We start from the raw sequence: 25534 nt of genomic DNA, 5'->3' as shown, positions 1-25534 counted from the left end.
TTATTTATTTATTTATTTAAAATGTTTGTTTATTTTGCGAGAGAGAAAGTATGTGTGGGGAAGGGGCAGAGAAAGAGAGAGAGAATCCCAGGCAGGCTCCATGCTGTCAGCGTAAAGTGTGATGCTGGACTCGATTTCTTGAACTGTGAGATCTTGACCTGAGCTGAAATCAAGAGCTGGATGCTTAGCCGGCTGAGTCGATCAGGAGCCCAAAATGACCAACATTTATAAACAGGAAAAAATTTGACAGTAAATACTTAATGCTTACGCTTAGCTAAAGACAATACACATCTAAGAAAAAAACTTAAGCACAGCCATTTAGTTTCCGTTTATACCACGTAGATAGTGAAACATTACTTAAAATAATTTCCCTTTCTAGTCTAGCGTTACAGTGTCGCCAGAAACTTCTAGATACTTTTATACAAGAACTCATGTACAAGAAAACTACTAGAAAATCAACAGTGAGGATGTGTTAGAACTAATTAAAAGTTCAGCATGAGAGCTAATTAAAAGTTAATGTGAAAAAAATCAGTATTCTTTTTATTGCAAATGATAGAAAATCTACCTAATTAAAAGTTAATGTGAAAAAAAATCAGTATTCTTTTTATCGCAAATGGTAGAAAATCTCCCTAAATCTGGCATTAACATAAAAGCTAATCTATTAGTTCATAGAACCAAAGAATAAGGGGCTTGATGCTGAGTTCAGCGAACACCAAGATCCTTTTCTTGACCTTCCACTTCCTCTGCCAGCTTTGCTGGCTCCATTGCTTTGCTCCTCATTATGGCACAATTCCATAAACAAGTCTTCTCTAGTATGTCTCCAGTTCCTCACCTTCCATTCACCTGTAAGTCCATTCCAGTCCAGCTGTTGCTCCAGTCACTCCACTGAAAGCTCCCTTGTCAAGAAAATCTGTGATGTCAAAGCCCAGGGTCCCTTCTCAGACTCAGCTTATTTGATCAGACTCAGCAGCATTTGACACAGTTAATCAGGTTCTGCTGCTTGCAGCACTTTGCCACTTGGCTTCCAGGATCCTGCCCTCTCTCTCGATTTTCCTTTTATCTCACTGGTCATTTCTTTTTATACTTCCTTGCTTGTTTCTTTCCTTCTCCCAGTCTCTTTTCTGTTTACACTTCCTTGGTGATTTAATCTAGTCTCAAGCCTTTAAATAGTAATTAAACATTGGTGACCCTAAATTTGTATCTTTAGCCAAGACCTATTTCATGGGTTATAGAGTCTCATCATCTACTGTCTATATAGAAAATCACAATTCAGATGTCTGTCTCAAAACTTATTATGTCCAGAAGTAATTTTTTGTTCTTTTGTCTCAAACGGATGGTACCCAGAGTCTTCTCCATCTTGGTTAAGGGAATCTTCATCCTTCTAGTTGCTCAGGCTGAAATGTGTAGAGTCCTCCAGGAGTTTTGTCTTCTATTGTGTCCCAGTCTAATTAGTTGGGAAGTCCTGCTGGCTCCACCTTTAAAACATATCCAGAGTTTCTACCATTTCTCATAACCTTGGCTGCTACTACCCTGATGTGAGCCACCATGATCTCTTACCTGGATGATTACATTAATCCCTGCTTCAGTGTTCTCAACTTAGCAGCCAGAGTCATACTTTTAAATGTAAGCTAATCATGTTACTTCTCTGTTTAAAACTCTTCTTTGGCCTCCCATGTGACTCAGTAAAATCCAGAATCCTTATGATCTAGCCTTCTCTTTGTTATTCATCTGATACCATCATCTGCTAGTGTTTATTCTCTTTGTTAACTTGGCTCTAACTATGCTGGCTTTCTTGCCGTTGCTCAAATATACTGTGTGTTCTTGTCTTAGAGCCTTGGCATGGGTGTTTTCTTTACCTGGAATGCTGTTCCCACAGATATTCACATGGCTCTCTCTTTCACCTCTTTCAAGCCAAGGTATTACTATTTTTTTTTTTAATGTTTATGTATTTATTTTGAGAGAGAAAGCACGAGTGTGAGCAGAGGAGGGGCAGAAAGAGGGAGAGAGAGAATCCCCAAGCAGGCTTCACACTTAGCACAGAGCCTGGTGATGATGTGGAACTTAATCTCATGACCTGAGCTGATATCAAGAGTCGGATGCTTAGCTGACTGAGCCACCCAGGTGCCCCGAGGTATCACTATATTTAAAGAGACTTACCCAGACTCCCTGTTTTAAAATTGCACCTCATTTCTTCCAATCCCCATTTCTTTGCCCAACTTTTTGTATAATGTTTATCACCTTCTAATATACTTTATTATGATATTTATTTATCTTTCTTTGCCCATTAGAATGTAAGTGTCATAAGAGCAGAGGTTTTGATCTCTTGCTCGTTGATTATATCAAGCACCTAGAATGGTATCTTAAAACATATTAGGTGGTCAGTAAATATTTTTTGAATGAATGTTTGTGTAACAATCAGATTCATGTTCTTCATTTCGTGGTTCTGCTTCCTTGAGGTTCCTCTCAATTTTTGAGGCATTTATGTGGTTCCCAGGAGTTCCTTTCAGATTCACATCTACCTGAAGAGAGGAAAAGTCTTTGTCTCAACATTCCCAAGGGAAGTCCTGAGGTTCATTATGATTGAACTATTTTAAATGCCTTGTCTAGCCCTTGATCAATCAACCCTGGCAGGGGAATGTAATGTACTTTTTGGCCTAGACTTTGGTCATATGCTCCATTCTGAGACGGGAAGTAAAGCCACAAACAAAAATGTCTGTTGGGGAAACAGAAGCTGCTAAGTAAGTTTACAAGAAATGTCTACTCGCTTATATGCCACTGTTTCACAAAATGTGATCCTTGGATACTGGTTCCATGGGATGCCATTAGCCATTCTTGGACCATGTCCCATTAAGTTTGGAAATTTAAATTTAAATACATTTCGTTACAACAGAATTTCTCAGGGCTTTAAATATGATCATGTGCTCTAGGAATCTCTAAGTGGGAGATATTTTATGCAACAACTTCCCAAAATTCTTTGAACATGTAACCCTTTCCCTTTATAGAACATCTTTTCCTTTTCAGTGCCCTTTTAGAAAATCTCAAGGCATATTCTTGTGGACCATACTATGAGAAATTTTGATATACTTGCTAAGAACTAGTTACAAAATTGAAGAAAAAGCTCATGTGACAATTTAAAAAAATACAAAAGAATACTCCTCAAATATTCAGGACTTATTTGAAGACAAAAAAATGTTTACAGACCCCTAAAGACGTTAATATATAGAAAGACAGTTTTTTGAAAGATGTTTATTCTCAGTAATTTAGTGTAGTTGTAATTAAAAATCCAGCTTAATAGGGAGGGGGTGAAGAGAAGAGGAAGATAGCTTTATCAAATGACTCTAACCTTCCTTCGTTGTAGGCTTTTTTGATTACAAGGAAGGTAATACCTCAGGTCACCTAAAAAAAGTTTAATGTAAAGATATATATGAATTAAAACCAGAATCAGAAAGTTATGATTATGTACTTTCTCTGTATGGTTACATGCCTTCTTTTCCTCTGTGGCACCTCTGTATCTCTTTAAGCATCTATTTTGTTTTTTGCTGACTACTAAGAGTCTCGGAGACCCTGCATGTTCCACCCTCCAAATCCTGGGCGAAGCTAGTTTGAATTGATTTTAGTTAATATGTTGATAATGGATGGATTCCTTCAAGCCTAGTCATTTTGTGGGTTGCCCAGAAGTCAGTGGATAGCCCACCCCTGGGAAAATTATGCTCCCCAGTCCTATCGATGTTCAATATAGAAAACAGCCGAGAGCTGTTTCCCTGGTAGGAGATGTGAGCTGGGAAGATTCAGCTAGAAGGGGAAGTTGGATGTGGTATGGGTACCATGACTAAAATGTCCAGTAAAATTGAGAAGAAAAAATAAGAATGAATAGACGAAGGATTCTGACAAAGCGGTGTGTGCCATGCCACATACAAAATACACTATCCTTATATGTGGCAAAGGTATAGTAATTGAAACTGTTGTGTGGAGCTGGTGCTTGAATAAGCAGTTAATGAAGTAGGAATACAATTTAAAAATAACATGAAAGTGAAATTTCTAATTAGTTGCATGAATTAGATATTAAATTGTTCAGGAGTTCTTAATTAACCATTAAAAAGTAAGATTCCTACCTTGCAACTTACCAGAGTAATGTCAAGATGGTTTAAAGATTGAAATGCTTAGAAATGAAACTAAAACAATGTCAGAGGGAAATATAGGTTGCATTTAAATAAATGCATTAGGGGTGCCTGGATGGCTTAGTTGGCTGAGCATCCGACTTCGGCTCAGGTCATAATCTCACAGTTCATGGGTTCTAGCCTCGCAGTGGGCTCACTGCTGTCAGAACAGAGCCCGCTTCAGATCTTCTGTCCCCGTCTCTCTCTCCCCCACCTCCACTTGTGCTCTCTTTCTCTCTCCAAAATAAATTTAAAAAAAATTTAAAAAGCAAATAAATGCATTAAAGTACATAAATAATACTTACATAACATGGGAGTGAGGAAAGAATTTTCCCTAAAGAAAGAAAACAAGATTTCCTAGTGAAGACTCAAACTCCAAAAACACCTTATCACATTAAATGGCACAAACCAAGGGAAACTATTGACAATATCTGACCATATCCTGTATCTTTAATATGTGAAAGGCTATTGGAAATAGTTTGTGTGTGGATAGTAATGCTTAATCATACTCAGCCATCACGACAGCATTACTGTAGTCCATGTGCTCTCCCACTTTGCTAGATGACTGTTCTGTTCTTATTCTTTCACAAACAACTGTTCTTCCACTGTTTGCTGATGCTTTTCATTTTTATTTCTCCTTCACTGAGTTGATAGGACAATCAGAAGTTAACTTTTATAACTATCATAAGTAGCTTAGATCTACCTACCTGTCTCTCTACCTATATGTTCTTTATATGTTTTTTCTGTGACCTTGGATGAAGTCTTTGGGCTAAGGCCAATCCTTAATACTTTGTGCATCATCAATTTTTTGCCTCTTTACTAGATCATTCCCGTTAATATACAACTTTATGCTAACTTTCCCATCTTAAAACAAACTACTTTTCTTCTGATTTCCCTGCGGCTATACCCCATTTTCTTTTCCTTCATCACAGAATTCCTTGCCAGGGGTGTCTCAATTTACTGTCTCCTATTTCTTTTTTCCCTTTGTTTCATGAACCGTTTCCAAGTAGGTTTTCATCTACCCCATGCCAAAGAAACTGTTGTTATCAAGGTCATCAGTGACTATAATGTCACTAAAAGCAGTGGTCATTTCTCAGTTTTGAAGCATCAAGAGAAAAAAATTAAAAGATGATAGGGGCGCCTGGGTGGCTCAGTCGGTTAAGTGTCCGACTTCGGCTCAGGTCACGATCTCACTGTCCGTGAGTTCGAACCCCGCGTCGGGCTCTGTGCTTACTGCTCAGAACCTGGAGCCTGTTTCAGATTCTGTGTCTCCCTCTCTCTCTGGCCCTCCCCCGTTCATGCTCTGTCTCTCGCTGTCTCAAAAATAAATAAAACGTAAAAAAAAAAAATTTTTTTTAAATAAAAAAAAAAAAAAGATGACTAACACAGCAGAATAGTGCCATTCACAATACAAAGAAAGCCAATAAAGGATATGAAAAGCAGTCAACTTACAGAGTAGCCAAAGAAAGGCAAATTTAAGACAATACGATGTTTTTCACCTACTGTCCAGTGTTGGCAAGTGAATCTAGCACTTTCACATACCACTTACTTATGCAAGTGAACATTTTTGGAAGCAAATTTGCACCTTGTACAAAAGCTTTAAAAATGTGTCTGTCTTTTGACCCACCCATTCCTTTTCCAAGAGGATGTCCTAAGGAAATAAAGATCATATAGGTACACACATGGATGTTTTTGGTTTTATAGAGCTGAAGTCTAATAGTATTGCATGTTACAATTGTTTCCTATTTCTTAGTATTGGTAATTTTTGTTCGTATGGGTGGACACCCACGGAGGAAGGAAAGGCATTGATTGTGGAAGGAAAAAATTAAAAACTATATAAATGTCCAGCGGTAAGAGATTGGTCAAATTATGGCACATCTGTATAATAGAATACCATGTAGCCATTTAAAATGATGCCAAAGATATGTTTCTTAACATGGAAAGATTTTTGTTGAACGTTTTGAAGTGAGAAATGTATTCATTGCAATTTCTATGGGAAACTGCATCTTACACTCATTGGTGTACAAATGTACGTATGTGTATATATATGGGAAAATGCCTGGAAGAGTATATACGAAAATGTTTTTTTTTTTTTAATTTTTAAAAATGTTTTTATTTATTTTTGAGAGAGACAGAGCAGGGGAGGGGCAGAGAGAGAGGGAGGACACAGAAACTGAAGCAGGCTCCAGGCTTTTTGGGCTCAAACTTGTGAACCACAAGATCGTGACCTGAGCCGAAGTCGGATGCTTAACTGACTGAGCCACCCCGGCACCCCCGAAAATATTTTTTATCTGCTATCATCAAGTAGCAGACTTTTGGATCTTTTTCCTAACTTGGAATGGTTGGTTGTATTACCAATAGCAAAAAAAAAAAAGAAATTTTTGTGAAAGAAAGAGAAAACTAACTTCTTAATTACAGTCTTTTCCTTTTCTGTTTTTGCATTTAAACATTGATCATCAGACATCATTCATAGCTGGCTGGCTTGATTTGACCTAGTCCTGTTTCTTAACCCACTGGACTTAAAATAGCCTGGTGGCCTGCCAGCTGTGAGAGAATAGATGGGCCAGATAAAATATTTACCATACTTTTAGCTTTAAAGTTGCCCAGGAGTCTGTAGGCTCATTTGATTAAGTCTATCAGGAAACCAGCTACTAACTCTCAGTAAGCTATCAAAAAATAATAGAAAGAGTAAATAGGAGTTGAACTCCCAAGGAGAAAGATCATGAAAAGCATAGGCAAGTATACTGAAAATGAGTTTATTAGGAACCTCCAGTTAGGGTATGATAAAATGAAATTAAAAGGTTTTATAGAGCTGAAGTCTAATAGTATTGCATGTTACAATTGTTTCCTATTTCTTAGTATTGGTAATTTTTGTTCGTATGGGTGGACAAATTCACGTATAACATTTGTTGTACCCCAAAGAACTTTAAGCCAGAGTTTATCATGAAATATTTGTCATCATGAGGATTCTTAAAATCTAGCAGTAGATTTAATGTATGTGTGATAATTACAGTGGTTTTTGTACAAAATATGTAAAACAAATTATTACAAGAGCAATACATAGTGCAGTCTGAAGAATTCTAAAGGTAAAGTTACAAAGAAATCAACTCTTGGTGCCTCATTTGGTCTTTCAATAGTGAATATATTGGGGCACCTAGGTGGCTCCGTCGATTAAGCATCTGACTCTTTGTTTCACCTCAGGTCATGATCTTGCGGTTCGTGGTTTCATGAGTTCGAGCCCTGGGTCAGGCTCTGCGCTGATAGTGTGGAGCCTGCTTGGAGTTCTTTCTCTCCTCCTCTCCCTGTCCCCCCCCCCCCCCCCCCCCGCCGCTGCAATGAATAAGTAAACATTTAAAAAATTGTGTGTGTGTGTGTATACATACATATATATATATATATATATATATATATATATGTATGTGTATATATATATATTGCTTATGCTATATATTTCTTTTACATGTCTTTTCTCTTAATATTTTATGACTGTGTTGTCATGTCATTAAATATTGTTTACTTAAAAAACCTCCCATTTTAAAGATAAAGTAGTTAGTCAAAGCAGTGTTTGTTGATGATTCAGTGTATCTGCCTTTATTGGAGGAAATAAATTTTCTGCAACCTTCTGACTTAGCAGCCTAATGCTGAAAATACATCATTTCAGCTCCATTTTCAAAAATTACATAGTGGTCCAGGTTTTTGTTTGTTTGTTTGAATAAACTAGAGATCTTATTAAAGATTTTAAGGTTGACATTTGTAGATAGGTACTTTAGTTTCACTTTCCCCAAGACAGCAAGAAATATTCTATAACAGAAAGATGACTATTTTTAGCTTTTCTTTCTGCTGGTGAGGTGGAATAGTGAATATTTTTAGAGCAGTTGAAAGTACAGCCACTTAGACTAGCTCAGTGTTTCTATCATCAGAATCTCAATAACCTTGTTTATTTTATGTATCTAGGTTTTACCTTCCAGTGTTTTCAGTTTATGTAAATTGCAACATGATTCCTCTTTCTCTTTTTAGTCTAGTTCATCTCTCTGGAACAATATGTAAAAAAAAGATGAAATTTTAAAGCCTAACTTTCTTTCTGCACATTTTGTGTATTTTGAATTATAATTACATCCTGGTTATTGTGGGCAATGCTTTTCTTTCTTACAGATGAAAATTTGGTAATTAATACAGGGGGAAGGTTGTTGAAAATCTCCCATGAATACCTTAAGCTCTTAATATTCATAAGAGATATTCCCCCATAACCTTTGTAAGTATTCTTAATTATGAGCACCACTAGAACATTTCATCTTTTTTCTAAATTGGAGCATTGAGTAAGTGAAAATCCGAATGACTTCTCTTTTACCTTCAATGACTACAAGTATACTATAATTCATGTCACATTGAGAGGCTGAGGTGCTACCTCAAACACTAATCCTGTATCGCCAACATTCAAATTCCAGTCTTAGCAAAATTTCAAAAATTTCAAATTACTGTACATTCTAGAACTTTGGAGACCTTCAAGATTAATTACTGTGACTCAAAATAGTATAGTAGTTAATGCAAAACCCTGAGACATTAATATAATTTCCTATTGCAGATAGGAAAACAATTGAAGATCTCATATTTAAGTGTTAAAATCAGTGATTTAACAAACCATTCACACCTGAACCCGTTGCACTCTGACTTTTGCTCCTCCCATTCCCCTGAAACACATCCAGCCAAGATCACTTATGACTTGATAGTTGTTAAGTCCATTTCTGAACTCTCATCTTACCTGCCTTTTGAGTATTTTAACACTATCCACTCTTCCCTTGAAATTCCTTCCTTAGTATCAGGGACACCATTCCCCCGAGCTTTTCTTTCTGAATTCTTGGCTACTTCTTCCTTGACTTGAGGCTTTAATGTTGGTAGTTCTTCAGGGTTCTTTTGTTCATCTCCATCCCCCTCTGCCTCCCCCCTCCCCATTTTGCTTTAGTCACTTTTTTAAACAACTTTATTGAAATATCCTTGTCATATCATAAGCTGTACATATTTAAAATGTACAATTTAATACATTTTTCTCATCCCATTAGTAATTCTTCCCTGCTACCCCTTCAATTCTCACCCTGCCCCTAGATTGGATGTGCTTTCTGTCATATTATGAATGTCACATCTATAGATCAGTTTGCATTTCCTAAAATTTTATGTCATGGAATCATGGATTATATACTTGGTGGGGAGAGGTTGGTCTTCTTTTACTCACGATTGTATTCTAAGACTTATCTGTGTGTTTGTGTGTGTCAGTAGTTTATTCCTTTTTATTGTTGAGTAGTATTTCATTATATGGATGAGCCATTTTATTCACCCATTAATAGGCATTTGGGTTGTTTCTCCAGTTTTTGGTTGTTGAAAACAAAGCTGCTATGACAATTGAGGCTCAAACTTTTGTATGGGTATGTGCTTATATTTTTCTTGAATAAATTGTTTAAGAACGGAATAAATTGGTCATATGGTAGACGCAGGTTTAACCTTTTAAGCAGCTCCCAAGCTGCTTTTGAAAGTGTTGGGCCATTTTACATTCCCGCCAGCAGGGTATGAGCTTTCCATTCGCTCTATATCTTTGTCAACACTTCGTGTTGTCATTTAAAAAATTTTAGACATTCCACTAGGTGTATATCTCATTGTGGTTTCAATTTGCACTTCCTAGACTAAAGATGTTGAGCATCTTTTCATGTGCCTTTGGCCTTTTGTGTATATTCTTTAGAGAGGTATCTATTCAAATTCTTTGCCCATTTTTTAAGTTGGGTTATTTTTGTTGTTTAGGAATTCTTCATATATTCTAGATATTAAACCTTTATCAGATATATGATTGCTCATATTTTCTTCCATTCTGTGTTTTGTCTTTTAACTCTTTTTATGTCTTTTGATGTGCATTTTTCATTTTAATGGTGTTCAGTTTATTTATTCTTTTGCCTGTACTTTTGTTGTCGTGTTTAAAGAAACCATTGCAAAATCCAACGTCGTGAAGATTGTTTCCTTCTAAAATTTTTGTATTTTATCTCTTTAAATATAATAGATAATAAATATTTGTTAAACATATTTATGCAGTAAATATGTATTAATTAAATATAATTATTCTATATTAATATAGAACAAACAAAAAATATGTACTCGTTGCCTAATAAATATATTTGTCTTTGATCCAATTTGAGTTAAATTTTGTATATGATGTAAGGTAGGGGTCTAACATCATTCTTCTTGTGTATAACCAGTTTTCCTATCATTTTTGAAGAGACTCTTCTTTCCCCATTCAATATTCTTAGCATGCTTGTAGAAAATCAGTTGACCATAGATGTGAGGGTTTGTTTCTGGGCTCTCAATTGTATTCAGTTATTCTCTATGTCAATCCTTACAATTTTTTGTGGAGAACTAGCTGTTTTGAGTATTTTAGTATGCTAACTGGAAATCAGATTCTCCCTCTCTTCAGTGATTGCTTTTGTTACTTGTTGAGGGGGGGGTGCAGCTGTCTGTTTCGTACAGTGACTTTTCTACACTATTTCTGTAAAGTCTCTATTCCTTGTTGTGTATGGTTGGTGAATTTTCTGTTCCATTGTGTCTTTAGTCAGCTTGTGATCTGACAGAGATTTCTCCAGATGTCTGGATCTAAAAAAAAACCAAAGTGTGTACATCTCTTTAAATCTTCTGTTAGATGCTGGTGGGGAAGCTGCTGAACCTAGAGCAGGTCTTGAAACAAAGAGAAATATCTACTCTGGTCCCTCAGAGAACCACCAGACCACACAAGATGCACAACCCCACATTTTTGGAGGGCTAGGTTCTTACTGTTCGTATGAGCCCAGCCAGCCTTCTCCAAGAACTCAGGTCATGGTTCCCACAGCCCAGTGAGTCCCAGAGATGGTGGGGGAATAGTTGCTAGATCACTCACACCGCTCTCTTAGCAAATTTCAGCAATCTTGTTTTATCAAACACTCCCGTGGTTGCTGTAAGCGTCTCATCAGGTTCCAGAGTTCTGAAATCATTGGTTCTGATAGATTTTTTTTCCCCCAGCTTAATGGTTATATTAGAGGAGGGACTAACCCCTGGATGTTCCTCCATGATGTCACTTAAGACCTATTTTGAATTAATTTTTATATATGGTGTACTATATTATTTGAAGCCCCTTTTTCTCCTGCATACATGGTGTCCAGTTGTTCCAGCATCATTCATCGATAAGACTTCTTTTTCAACTAAATTACCTTTGTACCTTTGTCAAAAATTAGTTCTCTCTATATATGTGGGTGTACTTTGAGACTCTGTTCTGTTCCATAGATCTATTTTTATACTGTCTGGACACCAACATCATATTGTCTTAATTGCTGTAGCTTTATAATGTCTTGAAATCAACTATTGTTAGCCTTTCAGCCTCCTTCTTCAAAGTGGTTTGGTTCTTCTAGGTCCTTTGCATTTCCAAGTGAGTTTTAGAAGCAAGCACCTTGTCAGTTACTATCCCCTCTCCGCCCCCAATCTAGCTAGGATTTTAATTGCATTATATTGAATCTACTGATCAGTTTGGTAACAACTGATAGCTTAATAGCACTGAATCTTCTGATCCACAGACACTGTATATCTCTTCATTTATTTGGGTACTTAATTTCTCTGAGCAGTGTCTGGCATTTTTAAAGGCCTTGTACCTCTTTGTGATATTTGTCCTTAAGTATTTCATTTTGAAGGGATGCTATTATAAATATGTTTTTAAGATTTCAATTCCTAGTACATAGAATACAACAGATTTTTTGGTGTATCATCTTTACCCACTAAATTCACTTTTCTAATAGCTTTTTATAGACCTATGTACATAGGTCATCATGCATTGTCTGTGATAGATCGTTTTACTTATTTTCCAATCTTGATTTTTTAAAATTTCTTTTTCTTGCCCTGTTGCCCTAGCAAGAACCTCTAGTACATTGTTGAATAGAGGTGATGAGTGGTTATCATTACCTTGTTTCTAATTTTTTAGTGATAGTATTTAGTTTTTCACCTTTAGGTATAATGTTAGCTATAAGTTTTTCATAAGAATCCTTTATCGGGTTGAGGAAGTTCACTTCTATGCCTGGTTTGCCCAGAGTTTGTTTTTTGAATCCAGAATGGATGTTGAATTTTTGTCAAATATATTTCCTATGTCTATTAAAATGACAATATGGTATTTCTTAGTTAATGTAGTGACTTGAATGTTGAACATTGGTTCCTGCATTCCTAGGAGAAATCTTACTTGGTTGCAGTGTACTATCCTTTTTTAACATATAGTTGGATTTGATATGCTAAAGTTATGCTGAGAATGTTTGTGTTTATGCTTATGTGAGGTATTGGTAATTATCTTACAGTATTTTTGGCTTGTTTTGGTACTGTAGTAATACTGACCTCATAGAATGATTTGAGATGTACTCCCTTCTTTTTAATTTTTTTTTGGTGGGGAGAATTTTTTAGAGCTTGTATTCCTTTTTAAATGTTTGATTTTGAAACAATCTATGTAGAACTGTTTCCTACAGTTAGAGAAATCTAACTGTAAGATACCAAAACCCAATGAATCTATAATACTTAAAAAATAGCACCAGGATAAAAAAGACCAATGGGAAAATAGCCCAGAAATGGAACATATTGGATATAAGGATTTAATATATGAGAAAGGAAGCACACATATCCACAGGGAAGGGAAGGATTATTTAACACATGGTGTTAGTATAACTGTTGGAGTAACAGAAATTTAGATTTTTAAAAATACCACATACTAAAATAAGTTCCAGATGGATTAATAATTACATAGAAACAAAAAGCCAACGAATTGAATTGTATGTTGATTGAAACTTAGAAGGGGAATAATTAGAATTTGCAAAGGATATGGTTGACAGATTAGACTACATAAAAGTTCAACTTTTATATCATCCAAAAATGTAGCCAAATGAAAAAAATATAGCAGACTGGGGAAAATTTTTGCAGCAAATTTCCAAAGATTAATGTTCCTATGTATGCAACCCTTATGCAGATATAAAAATGGGTGAAGGACAAGATTGGACAATAAACTAAACCGGAAAATAAGCAAAAACAAAGAGGGAAAAACTCTTTAATGCACATTAAACTACTAAGGAGTTACTATGGTCCCCGCGCGCCCCCCCCCCCCCCCCCCATTGAGTTAGCACAACTCCCGTGCAGGCCAGGGTAGAGTGTGATTAGTAGATGCATAAATTGCTGGTGGTCTTACATATAATGTTATAACCATTTGAAAACCACTTTCACAGTATGTCAAGATTTATAAACATCTTTATACTTTTTGACCCAGAAATGCCACATCTAGGAATTGATCCAAAGAAAGTAATAGCTACCCCACCTTTCAAACAACAAAGGTATGAGCCCAAAGATGTTCACAGAGTTGTTTCAAACAGTGAAAGATTAGAAACAACGTAAATAGCTAATCAAGGGAGTAATTAAAGTTTTCATTATACCCCATAGAATACAATGCAATAATTAAAATATGGCAATAGAGATTATAATTGAAAAATGTGATAAGGGTAATTTTTTAAAAGTGAGCTTTCAGATTGTGTATACAATTCAATATAAAAATGACTAGAAGGAAATATGTAAAAATGATAAGCAGTTATGATGAAGGAATAGTGGGTCATTCTTTTCCTATTTTCTGTGATCCATATAACGCTAGGTTGCATTAAGAGAATTATACCACCCAGATCAGGGGAGTTAATGGACCTGTATTATGAGAAGGCTTTGGAGATGTTTAGATTTGAGTTCCAATCCTGCTGCTTCTTACCTGGTATGAGGCCTTGACATAACTACTTTGAACCTCACTTTCTAAATCTGACAAAGGAGTGGATACCTTTTCTTCATGATTATTGTGTACATTAATAATAGTAGATGGTAGTTGTTGATAAAAATACTCTTCTAGTCACATCACATTTGGAATAATGTATCAGTCAGCTTACAAGCAACCATAAATCTCAGTGGCAAATGAGTAACGTTCATATCTGCCTATGTTACTTATTAGCTGCAGATTGGCTGTGGCTCTCCTTTATGTTCTTCTCACTCTACAGTCAGGGTGACCTGGAAGGAAAGATGATGAAACCAAAGGATAACCTATAAAAGTCTGCCCAGAAGTGGTACACTTCCACTCACATTTCATTGGCCAAGGCTAATGTCAGTGGTGCTGGAATAATCCTCCCATAGGGAGGATGGGCCAGTACAGAGTAACAGCAGATATTTTGAATAAATAATATATATTATGACAGAGTATGTCCAGTTCTTGCTGTTGCTTTAAGGGTGTGACAACCTGGAGTATGGCCAGAGGATCAGGATGGTGAGTAATTTTGTAATCTCCCCTGAAATACAGTGGGAAGAGTGGAGAAAGAGGGGCTTATTAATGCCATCTAAAATATTTGAAGATTGGCTGTCCCTGAATATGGTGTATGACAGCGATGAGTAGAAATTAAAACATTATGTATTTTGACTCTGTATAAGGGCATAAGGAGGAAAGCGGATAGAAAAGGACATTGTTGATTGTTTTAAATACCTTACCTCATTTATATTCTTCAAAATAACCCTATGAGGTTCTGTGTGCATGTGCATGTTTATGTTTAAATATCGGAGAGTATCGGATAAGAACCGAAGGTTATATGGCAAGTAAGTGGCAAAACCAGTTTGGAATCCAAATCTGTGTGATCTCCTCTTTTTCCACTAAGTTTTGCTACTCTCTATAGGGCTGCGCACTTTCTTACAGTTAAACTATTAATACCGGCTATCTTCTGCCTGACAAGGTAATGGCCACTCTTCCTCCCCCTCTAAAATGATTCAGAGTGTGAGGAAGGGTTGAAAGGAAGGTTGAACTCTAGATGGGTAGTCTGCAAACTTATGTGATCATATGCATCCCCCCCAGTAGAATAATTTAGTATATACATATGTTACATGTTTTAAACTATCATATTAATATTGTATTTGTTATAAAACAAAAATAGAAGTAAAAAAAGGTAAGATTTTACATCCAATTTTAGGTATTTTATAAGTTAGATTTGAGATTTCTTGTAAAATCTCAACTTTTTAAAACTTAACGTTTTATAGTTAGGTAGATACTTTTCTTGTATCCTTGTGGATTGTCTTTATGTACCTTTTGAGATATGTACCCCCAACATTGGCGGTCATTGCTTTGGAAGATATGTTAGACTCCTTTTCCAGGATGAAGATTCTGTGATTCTGTGTAGCCTGAGCTTTTATAAAGATGATAATAAAGCTTAATTGACTTTCAGAAAAGTTTTTGAGGTAATCTGTTACCTGAGACCAAAACTATAAATTCTTCACTGGCATTCTTTATAGAAATTAAGCCTGAAAACCACATAGATGAATGATGCTTTTCCAGATAAATACTAATAACTTCATGAATATTACAGTCTAAAAAGAGTTTGTAAATGGGAGTTATCACTAAGCAATAAATCTCATTTCCATGTGAGGCACAAGAAACTGCCTGTTTATTTCAGTCATGTCTTCTCTATCTAAATCTGCATGTGTGTGTCCAAAACTTACTGTACTCATTTATTCTAAAATGAATCTGAAATTTTGCCTAAAGAGAAATACGAATTTTTGTACTTGGGAAATTATTTTAGGGCTATTTTAGAATGGAGCCAGAAATCTATATTAGGCTAAGCCCACTGGACTAAAATCTGCATAGAGATACATTCTTTAAGAAGCAAAGGAGTTACTTGCATTGTTTGACAGAGGAAACTGTGCTTTTCTGCATTCTCGTCCTTGGTTATCAGCCATTTGCCAGGTTGGTGCCTCACAATCAAGATAACTTTCTGGTTAATAACTCTTTCTTGGGGATAGATTATTTAAGAAAAAACCTTCCCAGATCACAGAAAGCAGAAATGCAAATCTGGCCTTTAAAAGATAGTTCTATATTGAGATGAAATTGTAGATCAGCAGTGATCTTTTCCATTTTTTTCTCATCGTGATGCATTTGTACAGATTTTTCAGCATGACATACTGCAGTTTGGTGGTAATTGTAGAGGAAGTGTTGCTTACAAGTAGAATCAAACCCAGTTTAAACAAGAGATGGCCAGTTCAGCTCCTTTTTCTGCATGGGTTTAAGTGGCCCACAGGCCAGGATTTCCTTGGTAATAGCTTTTAGTGAGCCTTTTGTCCTAGAAGATTTCCCTTCAAAGTATAGTTTAAATAGTTTAATCTGACATTGAAAATTTTTCATATTCTTTTATTCATTCGGCAGTCAATGGTTGCTTCTTTGTGCCAAGCACTGAGGAGACATTAGTGCTGATTTTTAAAATCTATCTAAAACTGGTCTAAGCCAGGAGGACCCTTGCTGCTCACAGCAGGTACTGTAGGAGTCCCTGCTCTCACACGGACTGTCCTTGCTTCCTTGCTCTCCTGCTCTTTTCTCTCCCTACTTCCCTTCCCCTCCCTCCCTTCTCTTCCTTCCCTTCCTTCCCCTCTTTTTGTAGCTCTTTCCTTCTTTGAGATAGTGACCACAGCCAAATTTTGAAGTTAGATCATCTAAGCTTAGGAGAAACTAACTACTTGTGGTATTTACTGTATAACACTTGCATGGTATAATTAGACAGGAGATGATAAAATTCTGATTTTGCCTTAAAGGCCAAATGTCACCTCACCTGTACAGGTATGTATATTTGTTACTTAGCTCAGAAACCATGTATCTTTAAATGGCTTTATACTTTTCTATTTTAAATAAAACTAATACCGACGTGTTTTTACGCAAGTGTGCTTTTTAGATGGGAACATTTATATTAGGTACTTTTCTCTTAGTGTTTCTTTGATTATGTATTTTCTGAATTTGAATCCTGATACGGCTTTTGGAATTAGCCATTTTGGGGGCTCATTTCTGTTAGGTTACAACTGGCATATTTCTGATTTTTTAGTGGTTTAATTGCCTCGTTATCCAGACTCTAGAATACATTCCAATTAATTAAAGTCATATGAGTGATTGAGGTTGTTTCTGTTTTTTTCTGGCTGTTGTGCTCTCTGTTGAAGAATTTGAAGATGATTAAAAGTATGATTCTTTTCTTCTTTAGCATCAGACAACAGTCAGCGCTTTCGAGAAACCTGTTTTGCGTTTGCATTGACACCACAACAAGTGCAGCAAATCAGTAGTTCCATGTAAGTTCTCTTCAAGTATAACTTGCAGTTTGGCCTTTGCAACCAGTAATGGCTATAATAAGTGACTTTTAAAAACAGTGTATTGGGTGAGTATTAGTGTCATGCAAATATTAGCATTGAAAATACTATAATAGTGTTAGTTATCCTAAGAACACTTAGAGCTCTGATAATTTGAAAAACTTCTGGAGTAACAGTATCTTTGAATCAGCTTTCATGTGCATATTTTAAAAATAATTGTAGTTCTTACCCTGTCTTTTATAGGGATATTTCTGGGACCAAATGTGACTTCACAGTGCAGGTCCAGTTAAGGTACAGTATTGACTATAGTATAGTATTAAAAGTTAATATTCTTTAAAGGTTGTTTAAAAAATTGTGTCATTTTCAATAAGTATATTGAAAGTATTGGGTTTAAATGTTTGGATGAGGTAAGACCTTCTCCTGTTATGAAATATCCTAATTTTTATCCAGTTTAGATTTTAATATAGCAAGTCATGTGCCATACCTCTAATCACATTTCTCCATTTTGTGTGCCTTCAGTTGGTTGAGAAGCTCCAGCTAATGATACCTTTAAATGACGATAGTGTCAGCTCTTTAGAACTACACTTTTATGAAAGTACAAAGGCCTTACCTATATGGATGACAAACTACTCTAAATAGAGAACTAGTAATGGGGCGCCTGGGCGGCTCAGGTGGTTAAGCATCCGACTTTGGCTCAGGTCATGATCTCATGGTTTGTGAGTTCGAGCCCCGCATCAGGCTCTGTGCTGACAGCTTGGAGCCTGGACCCTGCTTCAGATTCTGTGTCTCCCTCTCTCTCTGCCTCTCTCTCTCTCTCTCTCTCTCTCTCTCAAAAGTAAAAGAAAACATTAAATTAAAAAAAAAACTAGTACTTAGGTTAAGTGTATAGTTATGGACTAACAAAAACCAAAACAGTCTAATTTGCTTCATCCTGTATTTTAAATCATTAATTTAAAAGCAGTCTCTTCTAGACATCTCTTGATAGTTTTGCAAAGAGGAATGGAAAATTTTCCAACATGGCTTCACAGTTTCCCCTTATTCAGCTTCTTTTCTTAGCTCATTTCTTCTAAGGCTATCTAAGAATTCTTCTATGTTAATGTCTCTCTGTCTTATATAAACCATCTTCTGGTACTCTTTTACTCCATGACTATCCATGTGGGAAACTAACTGCCCCAAACTGTTCTTGTTGCAATAGGAATAAAGAGGAAATAACAAGACAGTTGTTTTCCTCAATAAGCTGTTTTCCCTAAAGTGGGAAGGATAAGTCAAACAGATAGCCTCATCTCAATAACTGGATCCTAAGTTGTATGTACAAATTATAGCTACATTAGGAGGTCAGCAAAGAGGCTAAAGCACCTGCTCAGCGCTTCACAGAACAATATGAAAACCTCTGATCGTGACTTAAAAATAGGGTGCTGAAAACAAGTGAGAAAGCAGAAGGGAGGTTGAAGTCTTGATTTTAGAAGGCACTGACAAAGATGTTCCTGTGTAAAAGGTACTTTATCCTCTCTCAGGAGCAGAACGTGGTAATGACTGAATAAATTAAAGGACTAAAATATGATGCCATCATAATTCTATATTGCTCTTATCTTGCTTACTTCCTGCATCAACAGTTTTCTGTTTTGTTCATACTGATAATGTGACATTATTGTTGAAAACAGTGGTCTTTAAACAAGCTTGGAGCTACCCTGTGGGGTCTATATTGTGACTGCCCCCACCCCACACATACTCTGAGCCCAAGTAGTGCTGCTTTGAGCTTTGATCTGTTTTGCATGTTTGATGTGTGGGTTGGTTTTTCACTTGGAGAAAGAGTCCCAAGACTAAAATAAAGTTTGAAAACCATAGCTCTAGAACAAGAGATCTAGTTCCTGTCCTCAGTATTTTATATTAGTATACATGCATTCTTTAATGCAGCAGCAGCTGTGGTTCACATTCCAAAGGAAGGTTTTCTTTCTAAGATAGATCAACTCTATTTCAGAGATTCCAAGGGAATCTTGAGGGTTAAAAAAAATGGTTTAGCCATTTTCAATTCAAATATATCTCCAGAACTTGAAAAAAAAGAAAGGAACCATATTGTATTATATTTGGTAATTGTTAGGTGGTTCTTTGTGTTTTGATAAAATGGTTATTTTTCATCCTTACTCCCATACCCCCATTACTACATCTATAATCCATCCCAGTGTATTATTTAAGTTGGGAGTGTATACCTATCTGCCATCCTAATTATAAATTTTTATCTAAAGCATGAAAATAATTTAGGGTCAGTGTTTTCTCTATTAGATTAGGGTCAGTGTTTTCTCTATTGGATTCCTAGTCTGTTTTCATTTATGTCTCTTTTCCCTCCCCACCCCCATGAACTTCACAGAAATTTTCTGCTATTCCCCCTTTTTTCTTCTTTTCCCTTTGGCTTGTTAGGGTGGCTTAGATTTTCACCTTTTACTTAAATGAATAGTAGGAGTCAACTTGTCATAAATCTTTCTTTTCCTATAGCTTCAGGCAGCCAAGGTCCATGTTTTAAATTTATCACTGCATTGGAATAATTTATTAAAAACTTTGTGGCATACTCTTACTGTTGCAATATAAAGAACCTCCTTTAGGTTTTCTTGGGATTGGAGATGATCATGTGAGCTTTGACATCTCTGTATTTTCATCTTTGTAGCTATGTATATTTCAAGAAAATCTTTGTAGATCAGTAATATTTAACCCTTTCATGGATCCCTTATCCCTTTGAGAATCTGATGGAAGCTCTAGATTGTTTATTCATAAAGATGAACATATATATGTACACAGAAAATTGTCCCAATTTGTGGATCTTCCTACACACAGATTCTACAGCCGGCAGGTCAAGACCCTACACCACAGATGTTGAGGGAAGATGTTTGTGCAGGATGAATATGTCACAGAATTCAGATAGGGTTCTTCTTGACATATAACTCACAGATGCTGTGAATGTTCTGTAAAGGTGGGATGAGCCTCAGTTGTATATTGGGAATAAGGAAGTTATTAAGATGTCTTAAATAGCAAATTAACAATTTATTTCTTTATCTGTATAAACGTGAACAGAATGAGAATTTACAAATTATGTAGCCCTCTATAGTTTTGCCAAAAGATTATGCATTTAATTTAGAAATAAATGTTTTCATGAGTATCTAAAATAGTATTTTAAATGATAATGCTATTTTTCAACATCTTTAGTTTTCAGGGAATAATGGAGTACCTTGGCTTAGTGGATAGAATTTGGTCCTGGGATGGACTTACAGCCTTTTCAGTATGCTCTGCTAAGAACCAAAACAAAAAGTTTTATAAGCAGATAAATTTGGGAATACTGTGTATTGTATCTCCCTCCTAGAAAGTTACAGTGCACGTTACCCTAGCTCTGAGAAGTCTATATTAAGGAAACTTAATTTAATTTTTGGATTCAGAATATCTTAAATTTATTCCACTACCGAGCTTTTTCTTTTTTTTTTTCCTCTTTAGAACATGCTTAAGCAAATGATTGGAAATAATTAGGAAGACAACTACAGGTTGATAGTCGTGATCACTGAAACTCTACATTGACAGAATTATTTACTTTCAATTTGTTTAAATATGTGAAATGTCTAGCGTTAAGTAGTTTTTATTGTTGTTAAGTTTGACAGCCTTTTAGATTAGCTATTGAACAGAAATATTGAGGTCATCCTTTAAGAATGGAAGTTAAACTTGTCCTTTATTGTTTAGGTTTTGTTTATCAGAAACCAGTTGTCCACAAGAAGATCACTTCCCACCCAATCTTTGTGTGAAAGTGAATACAAAACCTTGCAGCCTTCCAGTAAGTCCTAAAAGTTATTTTTTAAATGCATTGCCAGCATAGCATGCGTAAGTCATGACAGCTGTCGTTAAATCATAGTTTTTCATTAAGAAAGCATCCTTAGTTTGGATATATATTCATGTGACTGAGTGAAACACTTGTACCAATTGTGTACAATTAACAGCTGTGACATTAACTATGGAGACCAAGTTGAGGAGGTGGAGTTGGGTGTGGTAACTTTAGTGTCATTCTGGATTTGAGGGGACAAGAAATTGTTGCAACAAAACCTCAGCGGCACTCATGTGAATCTGGAAGCCTACAGTAGAACAGAGGAAGAATGCTGTGGGGGGGATGTTTTCGGTTACGTTTAAGACGTTCTTTATACCCTTATCTGAGCTCTTAATGAATTCATCCTGATTCTTAAGTTTTAGACATTTTTAAGTTCTATCGCTAGTATTTTTCTCTGGCTTACTATAGAATGAGATGACAGGGTTAATGTAAACTCTTGTAAATGTTTGCTTCTCTACTCTTTAATGACAATATTCATATTTTCTAATATGTAGTTTGTGGGGTTTTTTCGCTTGTTTTAGGAATAGAAGTGGAAATGATTGTGGAAATAAGTAGAAATAAATTACATTTTATTCTTAGGGTTATCTTCCACCTACAAAAAATGGTGTGGAACCAAAGCGACCCAGCCGACCAATTAATATCACCTCACTTGTCCGATTGTCCACAACAGTACCAAACACCATTGTTGTTTCTTGGACTGCAGAAATTGGAAGAGTAAGTAAATTTTTATTTCTACTAGATCTTAGTATTATGAGGAAGGGTTAATCTCCTTGGCTACCTGAGCTTATATGTAAATTATATTGTAAAGTGAGTTGCAAAAGGATTTATTTTTGTCTCACAGTGAATTTTCAACATGTTCCCATTTGAAACATGGGATCATCTGCTATTCAGTGTTTTATAACCTGATCCTGTTTCACTCAGCAATTTATCATGAATGTTTTTTATGTCATTACATGTTCGTCTGCATGATTTTAAATGGCTAGATCGTATTCCAATATGAGTATGCCACAATTGAGTCTATTCCCTGTTCTTGAGCAGTTAGTTGATTTATTGATTGATTGATTCAGTGCTATTTCAACGACCATCCTAGTCGCTATAGCTTTGCCTCCATCCATGATACTTTCCTTAAATTCCCAGAAGTGGAATTCCTGAGTCAAAGAGCCTGCAGAATTTTAAGAAATGTTGTGTACATTGACAAATTGCCTTACCAGAAGACATGCAAATTTCTTCTCTGACTTTCAGTGTTTATTTGTGTGCCTGTTGACCCATACCCTATCAATACTTCTTTAAAAAAAAAAAAGTCTTCTTTAAAATCTACCAATGTTAGTAGGTAAATAATGGCACCAAGCTGCTTTGATTAGTGCTCCTTTTATTATTACTGAGATTGAACATATTTGTCTGTGTGATTTACATTTTAAAATTATATCTCTTATTTTTTCTCTGTTGCTATTTTCCTTACTATTTATGAATTCTTTATATATTAAGAGTTAAACTCACATATTGGAAATATTTGTTTTTAGTTTGTTTCCCTTTTATTTTCGTTCATGTAATTATTTAATGTTTAGAAGATTTAAATTATCATAGAGACAGTTTTTAACTAGTTTTTTTAAATAGTCTTTCCCCCTTAGTCCCATCACACTTAAGTCTGTCTGCCCTTCCCAAGCTTACATAAATATTTCTTTCTATTTTCTTCCAGACTTTTGAGTTTTCTTGTTTTACCTTTAAATATTTAATCCATCGCAAGTTATGTGTGGTGTGAAATAAAAATTTACTTTCATTTTTAAATAGCCATTTGGTCTAACACCATTAACTAAACAAATGCTGGTGCAGAAGCCAACATCACTATGTATCTGATTTTTATTTATCCTATGTGTGATCCTGAACTTTTTCTGTATTGTTTTTTCGTCTTGCATTCTTTTTCCAGGACAGTTTCAGAATGTCATTGATTATTTCAGTTTTATCATGTGAGTGCATATCTATTCATTAATTCATTTGAAATTTATTGAATGCTTCCTGTATGCCATGCACTATACTGAAAACTGGGAGTACCATAGCAAGGAAAGAAAGTCCTTGTTCTTTTAGAGCCTGATATCTGGGGGCCGGGTGGTCACACACACAAAGGTGAACAGTTTTTAGAAGGACTATGAAGGAGAGGTATGCATTGATTTTAGAATATATTAAAGGGCACTTTGAACTAGAGAGAGGTCGGGCGGGGCTTCCCTGAGGAAGCAGTGACTGAGCCAAGAGAAGAGTAGCAGGAAGCAATTTGGGTGAAAGGTTCAGAGGAAACAACCTGCACAACAGCCAGTGGCAGGGGACAGCCTGGTTCTTTCCAGGAGACTGAGAGGGAGCCTCTGGGGCTAGATTGCAGAGAGTGGAGAAGAGCCATGTACAAGATGAGGCTACAGAGGTAAGGAAGGGCCAGGCCATGAAGGGCCTTTGAGGTGTACTGTTAATGTTAAGGATATTCTCTTCTTTAGATTTTTTTCTTTCCTTTTCTTTTCTCTTTTCTTTTCTTTTCTTTTCTTTTCTTTTCTTTTCTTTTCTTTTCTTTTCTTTCCTTTCCTTTCCTTTCCTTTCCTTTTCCTTTCCATTTCCTTTTTTCTAATGTTTATTTACTTTTGAGAGAGAAAGAGAGAGAGAGAGAGACACACACACACGAACTGCAAGTGGGGGAGGGGCGGAGAGATAGGGAGACACAGAATCCAAAGCAGGCTCCAGGCTCCAGGCTCTGCCGGCATGGAGCCCAAAGCAGGGCTCAGCCTCAGGAACTGTGAGATCATGACCTGAGCCGAAGTTGGACACTTAACCAGCTGAGCCACCCAGGCGCCCAAGGATATTCTCTTTTTAAATGAAAATTTTACAGGAGTAAATATTTCTGTGTACAGAAGGTCACTCTTCAGAGTGGTAAACGGTTTGAATAGCATCCAGAATCGTGCAGAGAGGTCACTCTTAGGAGCATGCTGTTGCTGAAGTGTTAGTGGAGGAGGGCGTGTATTAGCCTGAAAGTGAGGGAGGCTCTGGGGAGAGTGGAGGTGTTGGAAAAGTAATTATGGGGAGGGAGCCATGTTTTCCTGCTTCACCCCCCCAGATCTTTCTGGGAATGTGAATGAGATTGCTTTAAATTAGTATATTAAGTTAGGATTAATTTATACTATTTAATATTTCCATTCCGAGAACTGTATGTTTCTCCATTTATTCAAATCCTCTTTTATGTTCCTTGGTAATTTAATAGGTTTCTTATAAATCTTCTATTTTTTAAAATTAATTCTGTGTTGTTTATTGTTATTATTTCTATTGTAAGTAGATCTTTTTTCTATTATATTTTCTAAAGAATGTATTTGTTGTTGGTTTATTTAAAAGCTGGTTATTGTTGAATATTTACTTAATACCTGAATTTTCATATACTGGTTCCAACAGCTTTTTAATTGGTTTCTTGATGTTTCCAGGTAGGCAGTTTGGAGTTTGAGATGTATCATTATGCAGATAATGATAATCCTAGTACTTATGTCATAATTTCTGGTTTTTGTTCTAGTGTGCTGACTAGAACCTTCAGAACAGTGTGAAATAATGAGAGTGCCAGTGGCACGCTCAACTTGTTCCTTACGATAATGAACATACTACTAGTGACCCAAGTCTTCATTAATTTTTGATAGAGCTTGCTTACATCAACTGTGTGCTCCTATATTGCTCTTTTACTGGATATCTTTGTGAGACGTGGATTGTGAATTTTATCAGCATCCCTTTTGACAACTATCCAGATTATATTTTTTCCTTTGCCTAATTAATATGTCACCATTAAGTTTTTGAAATCCTTTTAAATGTTTTACTTCTAGTATACCTTGGGGTTCCCCTTTTGGTCTCCCTTTTTGAAGAGGGCATTGAAAATATTTTTTGTTTTGTATTGTTTTGTTTTGTGTTTGTTTGTTTGTTTGTTTTTGCCCGTGCGTGAAAAGCATAGCCTGTTGGGGGTGTTTGCAGTAAACTATGACTGTGGGAGCGCAGGGAGATGTGCTGATATGTATGGGATTAGAGGAGAGAGGAAAGCCTTTCCAACCTCAGAGAGAAGACAGTATCTTCAGTGATTTGATGGTTGTCTAGTCTTACCTAAGAGGTAAGATCTTCATGGAGACCCCAGTCTACAAGTTGGAGACCTTTTGAAGTAAAACATTGAAAGACAGTTGTTCTTTTTTTTTTTTTTGAAAGAAAATTATACTTTACCAAAGCCCAGAAGATAGCTTATTAGATTGTTTTTCCATCACTAGTTTTAATTCAACTTGTAAAGATGCTCTGATTAGTGTAGGATCTCTTTATAGAAGTGTATCACATCAACCTGTTGTGTACCTTAAACTCACATAGT

General features: G+C 36.0%; 1 protein-coding gene across 7 annotated transcripts in view; it reads left to right on the top strand.

The window, feature by feature from the left end:
- The window catches only part of PIAS1 (protein inhibitor of activated STAT 1), a 128701-nt gene that overhangs the window by 66275 nt on the left and 36892 nt on the right, over positions 1-25534 (top strand). For all 7 annotated transcript variants that reach the window (XM_053888922.1, XM_053888921.1, XM_019441664.2 and 4 more), the window contains exons 3-6: positions 17216-17300; positions 17562-17609; positions 21036-21126; positions 21754-21888. In XM_053888922.1, the coding sequence (XP_053744897.1) occupies positions 17216-17300; positions 17562-17609; positions 21036-21126; positions 21754-21888 (359 nt within the window). The remainder of the gene's footprint in view (positions 1-17215; positions 17301-17561; positions 17610-21035; positions 21127-21753; positions 21889-25534) is intronic.

This window comes from Panthera pardus, unplaced genomic scaffold (assembly GCF_024362965.1).
Source record: "Panthera pardus isolate Hobbes unplaced genomic scaffold, ASM2436296v1 HiC_scaffold_24, whole genome shotgun sequence".
Classification (NCBI taxonomy): Eukaryota; Metazoa; Chordata; class Mammalia; order Carnivora; family Felidae; genus Panthera; species Panthera pardus.
Note: the sequence above shows the minus strand (reverse complement) of the source record. Positions and strands in the feature narration are given on the sequence as shown.